The following is a 12989-nucleotide window of genomic DNA, read 5'->3' as shown; positions in this document are numbered from 1 at the left end:
TCCAATACTTCCTGTTTTGGAGGCAGGGACTGTGTTTCCTATCTCTATATTTATCACTGAGCAGGTGCTGATCTATACTGGGTGATCAGTTAATGTTTGTGGAGTTGAATGAATGTGTATGCATGACTGGAAATTCTTTACATAATATTGTGTGTATCACTGAATTGCCTGATATTTGAAAACGCAAATGTATTTGAGATTGCTTAAAATACTGACACTTCATCAGAGTCTAGCTTTAACATTTTGAAAAAGTAATACTTCTTGAAAGAAACTCTCTTTGAGGACCTACAAAGCTCTGTGACTTACCTGTCATATATCAACTCTATAATGACACTACAATCAGAATAAAGCGCAAATACCATTATTAAAAAGGTCCTTTCAGTTGGCAAAGTGGTGAGACATTTGGCTGGCCTCATGATGTTTTTAATTAAACGTTTTCTTAATGTGCAATAATGAAAAGTTCTGGGAGTGGTTATCTGTTTGAGCACATCCCCAAAATTTCTAGCAGAGTAGCAGGATTTTGTTCCAAGATGATGGGTCAGTTTGAGTGGGGCGATTTTCCAGCTTTAATGACACCACAGTATAGGCATTGTGTTTGAGATTATTATTTTCTGCAATTGGTTTCTAAAGAATGATTTTTAAAATTCAGATTATACATTGATGTAATTTGTGCTTAAGTACAGTATACCGTAAACTAGCCAAGCCAAAACAAGATAATAAGAAAAATGTCTAGGAAATATCATACTGTGAAACTAAGAATAAAGACACAAAAAACAATTAGTTACCTGTATATAGTTATAAGATTTGAGCTAAATGAGTGTTTAAAAAATAACACAATTGAATTGATATTTAATTGAATTTTCTTCAGAATGATCTTCCTGGTTAGAATAGTTTTTACCAGAAGGAAAGAAGGTAGACAATGTTTTCAATATATTTATCTTCTGATAAATTTCTAAGGAAATATTAGGAAGAAATGATGGCAGTATAACATGATTAGGTTGGTGTGAAATTGTATCATTTTCACAGAGATTGTAATATTCTCTTTGATACCAGATTGACACATTAGCAGATTTTTTTAAAAAAGAGAGTATTTGTCTATTTGTCTGGGAATACAAAGAAGATTGAGGCCAGATGAATGAAAAAAAAAAATCTAATCTATACTAATAATAGAGGAATATGAAAATTGTCTGGGACACCATCACAGTAACAGTAACGACCAGCAGGCTGCCTGGGGCGACCAGGCTGGCAGGGGGGGTTAGTGAGGGACAACCAAATGGCTGAACAGCAGGCCGTGTGGGGTGACCAGGCCAGCAGAGGGGGGCATTTGGGGGCAACCAGGCAAGCAGGGGGGGGCAGTAAGGGGCAAACAGTCCGGCAGGCAGAGGTGGTTAGGGGTGATCAGGCTGGGGGGGGCAGTTAGGGGCAATCAGGCAGGCAGGCAGGCAGGTGAGCAGTTAGCAGCCAGCGGTCCCAGATTGTGAGAGGGATGTCCGAGGGGTCCTGGATTGGAGAGGGTGCAGGCTGGGCTGAGGGGACCCCCCATGCACGAATTTTGTGTACTAGGCCCCTAGTTCATTATAAGATAACAATAAAGGAAATAGAGGCCAAATGAAAAATAATCTGTTTGTAGCTGAAAGGAATTTGAGGTTAAATCTAAAATGTGTGATAAATATGAGATTATCTTCTCACCATATTTTCTAATAGTTATTGCTGAGGAAACGAGCATTTTGAGCTTAATAAAGTGCTAGCTATATCAAAATATATAAAATACTAGAGGCCTGGTGCATGGATTTGTGCACTGGTGGGGTCCCTTGGTATGGCCTGTGGGGATCGGGCAAGACCGGCAGTCCAACGCTGCCTGCTGCTCTTGCCTGCTGCTCCCACTCCCACTCCCACTCCTGCTCACCCAGACCCCGCTGCGCCTGCCGTGTGCTGGTGCCCATCAGTCCCAATCCAGAGGCTCGCGCTGCTGCAGCAGCACTCACCAGCCGTGAGCCCTGCATCTGGCACCCACTGGTCAGCTGAGCAGCATTCCACTGTGGGAGTGCACTGACCACCAGGGGGCAGCTCCTGTGTTGAGCGTCTGCTTCCTGGTGGTCAGTGCGCATCATAGCAACCGGTCGTTCGGTCATTCATTCGGTCACTTAGGCTTTTATATATATAGATAGTGCATACTTTGAAGGTCTCATTGGGGAGGTAAGACAAGATGAAAAGAACTCCATGGAGTAATTAATAGGTAATATTTGCCCAGTACTTGGAATTTGGAATGTAGTTTTACATACCATTTTGTAAATTTAAAAAATACATTTCTGATTTCATTCTTCTATTGGGGTTTCCTTTGGCTTTACCTGTAGAAGATAGGATTAACTCTAGGATTGTGATTATTTTATAGCTTTACTTCAGTTTTTTTTTTAAATTTTCATTTATTTATTTTTTCTGTTAATCCTCACCCGAGGATATTTTACCATTGATTTTTTAAATTTATTTATTTATTTTTTTTTAGGGACAGTGGAAGAAAGAGGGAAAGACAGAGAGAAACATGGATGTGAGAGAAACACATTGATTGGTTGCCTCCTGCAGGTGTTCCAACAAGGTCAGGGCCAGGCCAGGGAGGAGCCCACAACCTGGCTAGGACACTTTACTTCAGTTTTCTCAACCTTTCTTATGGGTCCTATTCCCCTGATCCTTTCAATTCTTTTATGATCCAGTATTTCAGCAATACCTCATGGGATACTGTCCTCTGAATTTGCAATGATTTTGCTTATTTTAATTTTCTAACACCTAAAGTACATGACTTATTATGGAAATAATACAGATTCTGACATTTCTAGGCTAGAACTGATTGTAAATGTTTTATCTTTTCTTTTCTTTTTTAAATCCTCACCCAAGGATATGCTTTAGGGAGAGACAGAAAGAGAGAGATTAGTTGTCCCTTGAACACACCCCAACTGAGGATTGAACCTGAAACCTAGGTATGTGCCCTGACTGGGAATCAAACCAACCACCTTTTGTTGTACAGGAGACACTTGGCCAGGGCTAAATGATTTTTGTTTGTTTGTTTTTTTAAATATTTTCATTGATTTCAGAGAGGAAGGAAGAGGGAGAGAGATAGAACATCAATGATGAGAGAGAATCATTGATCAGCTGCCTTCTGCATGTCCCACACTGGTGATCCAGGCCGCAACCGGGCATCAGAATCCAACTGTTACCTCCTGGGTTCATAAGTCAACGCTCAACCACTGAGCCACGCCAGCTGGGGGCAGGGCTAAATGTTTTATCTGGTTGTCAGATCGTATGACCTGACTTCTGGTTAAGAAAATATGGTCACCTTATCTCTTTGTGGCCTCCACTCCTTACCTCTCATTTAGTCACTAAAACCTTTAACTGACTTTTAACTTTTCTGTTACATATTCTATATATTCAAAATATATAGTTATATATTATATTCTGAAATTACACTTTTAAAGGTAACCTTATTGTCAAAAACCTTATTGTCGTCTTTTTTCCAGAGGTTAGTTTTTATTAACCTCTATTCAATTCTATTCATTGGCCTTTCTTTTTGAAATGTCTAGGATTCTACAGACCTGGGAATTTAGTTCTTTTCCAATATACTATTATTCTTTGTCTCCTTTCATGAATTTTCTTTTGCCTCCCACCATCCTCATTCTTCTAAATCTGAAATTGTTTACTTTCTTATGGGCCGCTGGAGCCACATAGATTTCTTTAAGGCTCAGGAATGTTCTTTTTGTATGTCCACTTCGTCTTACTTCTAGAACTCCTCCAGGCCGAAATTATTGCCTTCTCCCAAGCTTTAGTTCTATTTATGCCTTCTTCCTGAAACTTGCCTTGCCCATAGTAATTTATCTTCCTTTAAATTCTCAGGCATTTGACCCTCCCTACCCCATACTATTAATAAACTGTGTTAATGTGTCACTTCCTAGTTAGAGTGCAAAATCTTTGAGGATAAGGGCTGTACTTCAGGTTTTGTTTTGTTTTGTTTTGTTTTGTTTTTGGTTTGCTTGGTAGGGGACAATGAACACAATTCTCAAATATTTGATTGCAAAAGACACAATATATTCTATGGTTTCAATACAACACAACTAATACATACATCTTGTTTAGGTGTGCATATTAAATTATTTTCTTTTCTCCTTTCTGGCTTCTGATTATAACTGGCAATTCTTTTTATAAAGGTACCATATGCAACATTTTAGAAGTCATAACGGAATTAAAAGTTTGCAAAAGCAGGCCTATAGGAGACAGTGGGAATGGATATTTACAAGGCTGCTACATTGTGCCAGACACTGCTTTGCATTATGAAGATTTTTTTCAAAAGACTCAAGAAACTGAAGTCCAGGGAGGTTAGTTAATTTATCCAAGATTCCCCAAAAAAGTAAATGGCTGTGCTGAGTTTCAGAAACCTAGGTCTGTCTGGTTTCAAAGGGCAAGGCAGTTTTACTATTGGATGATTGTTAGAATTAAATGACATTGTTTTTTTAAAAGCACTATGCAGAGTAGTTGGCATTCAACAAATGTTGCTGTCACACACTTCTGTCTGGGGGTTGGGTATACTTAAACAAGAAGGGAAAAAAGCTGGCTGAATTAATTATACTTTCCCCCCTCCTGTTAGTTTTCCTTAACCTCTACTCAGAGTTTCTAATTCTAAGAAAGACTGTTTGAGCCTGTGTGGCTCGTAGTTGAGAGTTGAGCGAGGACCCATGCACCAGGTTAGTCAGAGGTTGTGCTTGGATTCTGGTCAGGGCACAAGCCCGGGTTGCTTGAGGACTGGATTCCCTGTTGGGGGCATGCAGGAGGCAGCCAATGGGTGTTTCTCTCTCCCTCTCCCTTACTCTCTCTGAAATCAATAAAAATCTTTCATAAACACTAAAACAAAAAAACACACTGGGATTTAGTGAAGGTGTAACTTAGCAACCAATGTTTCATTAAAAAAAGAAACACTATTTGATTACAATAATCTTTTGCCCTTCTTAATGATGAGGATAGAAAAATATACCTGGCAATATTTCAAATTATGAATATCATGTAACAAATTATACTTATAAAAGAAAAAAGGGATTTAAAAATTATCTTATAGGAAGTCAATAATTTATTCCTGTAAAATATAATTTATTTTGTGCTTCGGGTTTTCTTTTCCCCATGGAGAAATGCTGATTCGCAAGGAACTTTGCAAGGTAAACTACGGAGTCCTGGTAGCAGCCGGCCTCGGAAGGTGGGAAGCCAGGGGATTGCTATCTCGCCGCCTCTTTTCCTTTAGGTCCCCCAGAGCCTCTGCTCTGCAGCACCGCCTCGCCGCCGCGGAAAGCGGGGCAACAGGCTCACTTTGCCTGTCAGCAAACTCTTTGTATTCATCCGAGGCGCCCAACCAAACAACCCCCCTCCCAGCTGTTCCAAACTTGAGCGCGGAGGGTTAACCGCAGTCCCTTCGGCTTCCTCCGACATCCGCCCGCCGCACCTGGATGCGGGCGGCGAGCGACCTCCGGCCGTGACGTCACCGCACCTGGCACGGGCCCGCGGGCCGGGTGGCGAGCCGGCACCCGGCGGGGCGGGAGGGCCCGGGAGTGCGAGGGAATCTCGCGAGATTTGCCTCCTCCCGGGCCCAGCTCCCGACACCTTCCCGGGCCTCGGTCCGCGTCTCCACCTCAGTCTTTGGCGTCGCGCTCGCATTGAACGGCGCGCATTGAAGGGGTGGCGCGGGGCGGGCTCCTCGGCCCAGCGAGTTGGAGCCAGCGGCCTAGAGGAGCCGGCCGGTCCCATCCTCCTGCGGGAGCCACGCAGGGTGGGAAAGCCGCTGTGTGGGCGGGCGGGGGCGGGCCAGGCGCCAGGAGCCGCCGCCGCCTACCTCTCGCCGGCCGCGCCGACGGGACTGTCCGGGGAGCGCCGCGGGCAGATGGAGGCACCTCCTAGCCCCGCCTGAGCTCAGGAGGGGCAAGAGCGGGGCGCAGGGCCCGCCTCCGGCCGCCAGAGCGGCGGCGCTAGCAGCTGGAGGAGGAGCGGCTGCGCCGGGCTTCTCCCCGCGGGGGCCCCCAGCATGGGTAAGAAACTGGGGCGCTCCCCACCGGCCGCCGGCCCGGCCCGGCCCATTCGGGAGGGCGGTGTCCCGGCTTGGTCTTCGCGCGGAAGGGACGGGGGGCGGCCAGCCCCTGCGCGGCCACACCGAGCCTTTCCTCCGCCCCTGCGTCTTGCCGGCCACCTTGCTCTCCCCGGGGAGAGGGTAGTCGGAGGGCTCGCGGGTGCGCCTCGTGCCCCCCTTCCCGCCTTTTCCTGCTCAGGGAAAGGTGAGGGGGGAATGGGGCGCCTGGTCGCGTCTCCTCGCCCACCACCCCGCTTACTCAGCTCGAGCTGCCCTCTCTCCCCGGTCCCTTCCTTTCCCCCCATGGGGAAGGGTGATCGAAAAACCTGACAAGTTACACTTTCAACTTCTTTATCTTCTGCGAGGCTTTTAAAGTTTATTTTTGGTTGGGAAAGGCAATCCCCTCCGTAAAAACTCGCAAGGGATTCCTCAAGGACAGGGAAGCGAGTATTCACTCCGTTTCTACCTAAGCGAGTCTGTTGGCATTTAAATATTAAATCCCCGAGGACTGGGTTGGGGTTTGGTAGGATTTCTGTGTTGAGCCCTTTGAGAAGCAGTTTCCTGTTTGGGAATTTAGACTTCCTTGCTAGAGGAGGGAAAAGTACAAGGCCTTATATGTTATTTACTGTATGCTTTAAAAGTTTTGTTCGGATCCAGGGAAAGCGGTGTGTGGTACACAGCCTGGTGTGAAAGGGAGTGTTGTTGAGCTGTGTAACAACTCTGCTGATAACGAAGTGCCGCGTAGGGCTAGGCACGATCTCCCTCAGTCCTTTAAAAATCAAAAATTTGAAAGAGAACTGCTTTAAAAAAAAAAATCAAAGTATGCCACCTTAAAGCATAAGTTTGCGTCACCATAAGGCATAAGCATATTCTGTCAGCGTAATCTTCATTTTGGTCTTGGACAATAAATGAAGAGAGTGCTATCACTTCTTGCTGTTGAGGAGAGTTGGAAACTGCTTCATACGGACACACTATTAACCTAAATGAATAATTTATGAAACTAACAAATGATTTAGAAGCAGGACATATACAAAACACTGCCGATGTGGCTCCTCCTTGCCCACACATTGCTTTGTGGGAAATGCTTTGAGCATAGTGTTTATAGACACTCACCTTGCTCTTCTGTGTTTTCCGAGGCTTGCCACGTTCATGTTCCCCCACCTCCTCTAACTTTCAGGTGACTTTTGTACACAAAGTGCTCTTAAACTCAAACAGTAAAACCTTTGGTATTTGGAACTTTCAGATGAATTCCTTTCTAATTGATTGGTTGAGCTTATTGGGTCATTGAGGGATTATTCCTTTAAGTACCAAATTATAAAATCACTTTAATTGCTTTGAATGAAAATCATACTGAAATCAAATAGGTAGTTCTTTTCTGTCTTGAGAGGGAGATGCAGAATGTAATTAACTTTCTTGATGACTTAGGGTCATAATTTCAGGTCTGTCAGGTACTGTCATGCCTTGAGTATCTGTTGATTGTATATAGGAGTGTTGATCAGATTCCTTTGCATTTTGATGTTATTTAAGTACTTTTCTGCTTTGCTGTTGGGTGTGCTTGTCAGTGAGATCAATGTCCCCCTTCCCCAACTCTGTTCTCTTAAATTTTCTACAAGTGTGGAGATCATGCTCATATTTGTAGTTCTGTATAAAGGAAAAATAAAGTAGACCCTTAGGTAGTGTATGAGATCCTCTCTTGAGAAAAGGAAATGAGTATCAATACTTGGGTATTGGAGTATCTATTCTGATTGTCCAGAGGTCTTTTCTTAGTGACTTTTTCATTGTGTTCTGGTTAGATGAGTTGCCAAATTACCTTGGTAAAGTGTGATTGCTGCATACTTTCACTTTGACTACCCAGCGTGTGTTTCTTGAAGGTTGATTTATTGGGGCATTTGTCGTTAATTTTTGAAAGGTATTTGTCAGACATTTTCATATGAATGTATACTTTAAATTTATTGGTCCTGTAGTAATCATAGTAAAATTATTAAAATCATTTAAAGGGTGTTTCCTCTTATAATAGAACTCTCATTTGCTTGGTTATCAGCAGTCTTTCTTTTTTTATTCCTCAGGATTTAGGATATTTTTTACATTAATTCTAAAGAGGGTGGAAGGGAGGGGGAAAAGAGAGAGAAGGGAGGGAGAGAGAGAAAAACATTGATGTGACAGATATGTCCATTGGCTGCCTTCCACATGCGCTGCCTACACACCCTGATTGGGGCGGGATTGGACCTGCAACCCAGGTACATGCCCTTGATGGGAAAGCGAACCCTTGGGTGTGCAGGCTGATGCTCTAACCATTGAACTTGCCTACCAGGCAAGCAGTCTTTATTTCTTATGCTTTCAGATGACAGCTTAAAATATTTACATGGTATTTTATTCGGTTTGTCACAAAATGAAAAAATCTTTAATTTCTTTGTTTTGAATTTGAAAGCATTTAATATAAAAATTATAAAACATGGATTGCTTTTGGTTCATTCCATATTACCAATCAAAAATACATACAAGCCCTAGCATGTGTGGCTCAGCTGGTTGAGCGTCAACCCATGCACCAAGATGCATGCGTCCAGGAGCAGCCCGTCGATGTTTTTCTCATGGAATTCTCTCTCTTTTTCCCTTCCTCTCTAAAATTAATAAAAACATATTTTAAAAAATAAAACAATGCCAGTGTTCTCAAAATTTTTTTTTAAAAAAATATTACAGCATGTGTTTTTTTAAAAAATACCTTCAAATTTTTATTGCTACATAATCCAAATTTGTTATTTTTTTCTCCCCTCCTTAATCATGGAACATCCTCCCATATTAAATGTATTTTAAGTGTGATAACTGTTTAATTTTCTAATGTATATGAAGAAATGGTGTTTTGTCAAAGGCCTGAAGGTAGGCAAGGAAAGAGCTGTAATGATTCTTGATTTGGATGAAAATAGGACAGAACTGCAAATCTGCTTCCTAGGTAAACTGGTAAAGCAAGTTGTGAGAGATCTGAAAGTTTTAGTTTGTGTTCTGAAAAGAAAGGGTGAATAAAACCTAATATATAACTGAAAGTTAGGTAAATTGGGTAATCATGATGATTGAGCTATGACTTGCTTAGTTGTAAATTTGATATCCACTACTACTAGGCAGATTGATCTCAAATAGAACTTATGTCTTTTTAGATGGGGGAGAAAACTGGTCTGGGAAGTCTGGATGGAGGTTCGTCCATATATATCTACAGTCAGTTTGTCAGCATGAGGGATATGTGTAGCAAAAGGTAGTGTGTAGACAGATAGATGGAGCAGGACAGCTTGGTGTAGGAGTGGGATGGTTGTTGGTAGCAGGCACTAAGTAGTTCAGATTGGTATCTGGGGGAAAGGGAAGGATGTGGGGTTTGGTAGTATGTAGGCCTTGAAGACCTAGCCACAGGGAAGCGAAACCAGAGAGAGTCCAGGTTTCTTGTGAGAGGTACAAGGTAGCTATTTGTTTCCAGGATGAGCTTGGTTATTGGAATTATTTAAGATAGAGGCCCGGTGCATGAATTCTTGCACCAGTGGGGTCCCTTGGCCTGGCCTGTGAGATTAGGCTGAAACCAGCTCTCTGACATCCCTTGAGGAGGTCCTGGATTGTGAGAGGGTGCAGGCCAGGCCGAGAGACCCCACCGGTGCACGATCAGGGCCGGGGAGGAATGCAGGAGGTTGGCCAACAAGGGAGGGACCGCTGGAGGGTTCCAGGGCCTGTCCGGCACATCTCACTCAGTCCCGATCGGCCAGACCCCAGCAGCAAGCTAACCTACTAGTCGAAGCATCTGCCCCCTGGTGGTCAGTGCATGTCGTAGTGAGCGGTTGAGTGGCCTTAGCATATCATGCTTTGGTTGAACAGACAACCGGACACTTAGTATATTAGGCTTTTATTATATAGGATGAGCCAAGCAGTAAAACTGACAGGATGTTGGACTCCTGTATTTTTTGTTTTGGGACCACATTAGTTGTCTATATTAGTAGTTGGATCTATAAACATGATATAAATGGTCCTAGATAAGTGGAATGAAATGAGATCATCTATCTAAATGTTTGAGGATATTCCCTGGTCACAATTTAGCATTCCCTTTGTGTGCATTTGGTCCCAGGGATTTAATGCCTGCTTTTTCTTTGCTGCTATCTATTTTTCACATGAGTCAACTCCTTTCAGACCCAGTGCAAAGCAGATTACAAAGTTTCAGCATATCCTTCAGTTTCAGAAATAAGCACACAATCTTTAATAGTGTCAAGTATTCATAACTGCCAACATAATAAGCAAGTAGGCATAAGAAACTTGAAAGTACTAATTGTTGGTCCCTTGATTTCACTGAAGTGGTGTTGACCGGGTATTAGAGAGACCTACTTGGTTTTCTTTTTTGGTAGCATGTGCTTGTCTTTTTCAGTCCTTGTCCTTTTCAGTCCTTCCCCACGTCATTTCTTCCAGCTTTCCTTAGGTTTATGTTAGATGTTCAAACTTAATAGAGTTATTTATTACCATTATTAAGCAGATAGAATCTCTTTCATAATCTTACTGGGGCTTTTCTGACCTGAGACCTTGCTATATGTTATACTTTTATTTTTCATTCATAACTTTGGCTTTTAGCCCAAGTGAGGTAGGCCTTTACCTTTGGGCTTCAAATGTTTCCTCCTTTGGAGTAAATTGACATTACTTCTGGTTTGTTTTGGATTTTGTTTTAGTTTCTGAAGGTCTCAGGTGTCTGGGTGTTCCACTCTCTCACCGTTTTCATTCAGCCAAAAATATAACTTGCTAGTTGTTTGTATTTAAAGGAGCTATTACTCACCCTGACTGGTTTGGCTCAGTGGATAGAGCGTCGGCCTGCGGACTATAGGGTCCCAGGTTCGATTCCAGTCGAGGGCATGTACCTTGGTTGCAGGCACATCCCCAGTAGGGGGCGTGCAGGATGCAGCTGATCGATGTTTCTAATTCTCTATCCTTCTCCCTTCCTCTGTAAAAAGACAATAAAAATATTAAAAAAAAATAAAGGAACTTTTACTCTAAGAAGAAACTCTCCTTTTAAAAAAGTCATTATTCTAAATTTATATCTAGTCTAAGATGTTGATCTAGTAGTGTCAGATATGGCAGTGTTATGGATTCATTCTTTCCTAAAACCTACTTGTGCTATGTCAGTCCTTCCCAATGCCTCCAAGTAGACTTGCATCTCATAATCTTTCAAATTTTTTATACTTTGTTAAACTTCCCATCATGATCACATTCTATTTCTCAACTTATTTATAAGACAGATGACTGAGATGGGATCCTAAATTCCAGTGTCTATTTTAGTGCCACTTAGTTCAGGTTCTTTTTTGATGGTTCATTGTTCAGGTAATTGCAAGAGAGTGACTGTGTGGCATCTAACCACTAGGAGTTTCTAGTAGAAAAATATTGTAAGCATAGTAACATAACGAACAATTACCACCAACACTAAGAGAAAGTTTCTATCACATCATTAGAAAAGGAGCATTCGATGAGAGATTAATGAAGAAGAATTTGTGTTATTATGAGCAATGTGATTAATGCCATGCTAGACATTAAGGGACTTAGGACAAATTAAAATTTTGGGTGCATCAACTGGTTTCCAGAAGTATTGGGTATATTATTAGAATCATCTAGATCTAAAAAAAGTTTTTCCACAACCCCTGAAAACTGGTATAAATGCTTTTGCCTCTCTTTCCCTCCATTTGTTGATGAGTGTCATGAATATACGGGGATAGTTTACAGTGTTGAGATAGGAATAAAACTTAACAGGTGAATCATTGGAAATCCAAACAAGAGAGGAAATATATAGTACATTAACATATGCCAAGTCAGATATGTTAAAATGTACTAGGAGTAACATAAGGAAGATGAGGATATAGATTCCTACATTGAAAGATAAGTAGGATTTGTTCATCTCTCTTTAGTTTGACCAGCCACATAGTGAGTACTTGGCATAGCCAAGATATCTTTTTTTTTCTACTCCTGTCACTGAATTTCTAGAGTAAAGCATACCTTTAGTTGAACTGATGTCTTTAAGATCCTTATACTTAACTATTCAAACTGTCTTAACTTTCTTAGTATCCATCAGTGCCCCAGAACTGAAGCCAAAAATTTACCCAACATCTAGACCAGGGGTGGGCAAACTTTTTGACTCAAGGGCCACAATGGGTTCTTAAACTGGACCGGAGGGCCGGAACAAAAGCATGGATGGAGTGTTTGTGTGAACTAATATAAATTCAAAGTAAAGGAGTGGAGGGGAGAGCAAGAGAACCCTCCGCTCTTTCGGCTCCGCGGGCCGGATAGAACAGCCGAATGGGCCGGATCCGGCCCGCGGGCCGTAGTTTGCCCACGGCTGATTTAGACTGACTTTACTAATTATAACGGTGTCATTGCTAGAGTATTTATTTATCATGATCATTATAATAATCAAGTGCCAAATTACTTGTTTTGGATCATAAGTTTAGAAGTTTATATATTTGTGAAATTAAGACTACATATTCATAATGTTTTTAGGAAACATTTAAAGTTGGTCTTTCAAATGTATAATCTTTCTGTATTTTGTAACTTAATTTATTGAGAAATGTGTTTTACTGATATAAAAGTTTTTGTATTAGATTTCCATTAAAATTCCAGCTCTACTGCAGTGGGCTGTGATCTGATGAGTATTTTATCTTGCTATATTGGAGTGTGTGTGTGTTTGTGCACTTGTACGTGCTATTTAAGATGAAGATTCCATTCTACTTACCTACTAATTAGACCATTCTTATCAAGCACACTTTCTGAAGCAATTTAAGAAAATTACTTTAAATAATGAAAATAGGTCTGTTGAGAGTTCAGAATTTTCAGAATGAATGTCAAATGGAAACGTAAAACCTTTGCCATGAAATATTCCTAAATTTCTTATCCTTTATAA

The 12989-nt window shown here is 41.7% G+C and overlaps 1 protein-coding gene across 2 annotated transcripts in view; it reads left to right on the top strand.

Annotated features, from left to right (window-relative positions):
* Window positions 1–5637: 5637 nt before the first annotated feature.
* CD2AP (CD2 associated protein) overlaps window positions 5638–12989 on the top strand; it is a 119798-nt gene continuing 112446 nt past the window's right edge. For both annotated transcript variants that reach the window (XM_080666984.1, XM_080666983.1), the window contains exon 1: window positions 5638–6053. In XM_080666984.1, the coding sequence (XP_080523110.1) occupies window positions 6050–6053 (4 nt within the window). In that variant the 5' untranslated portion in view covers window positions 5638–6049. The remainder of the gene's footprint in view (window positions 6054–12989) is intronic.

Source organism: Plecotus auritus (genome assembly GCF_963455305.1).
Source record: "Plecotus auritus genome assembly, chromosome: 4".
NCBI lineage: Eukaryota > Metazoa > Chordata > Mammalia > Chiroptera > Vespertilionidae > Plecotus > Plecotus auritus.
The sequence above is the reverse complement of the archived record's forward strand: the minus strand, read 5'-3'. Positions and strand labels throughout refer to the sequence as shown.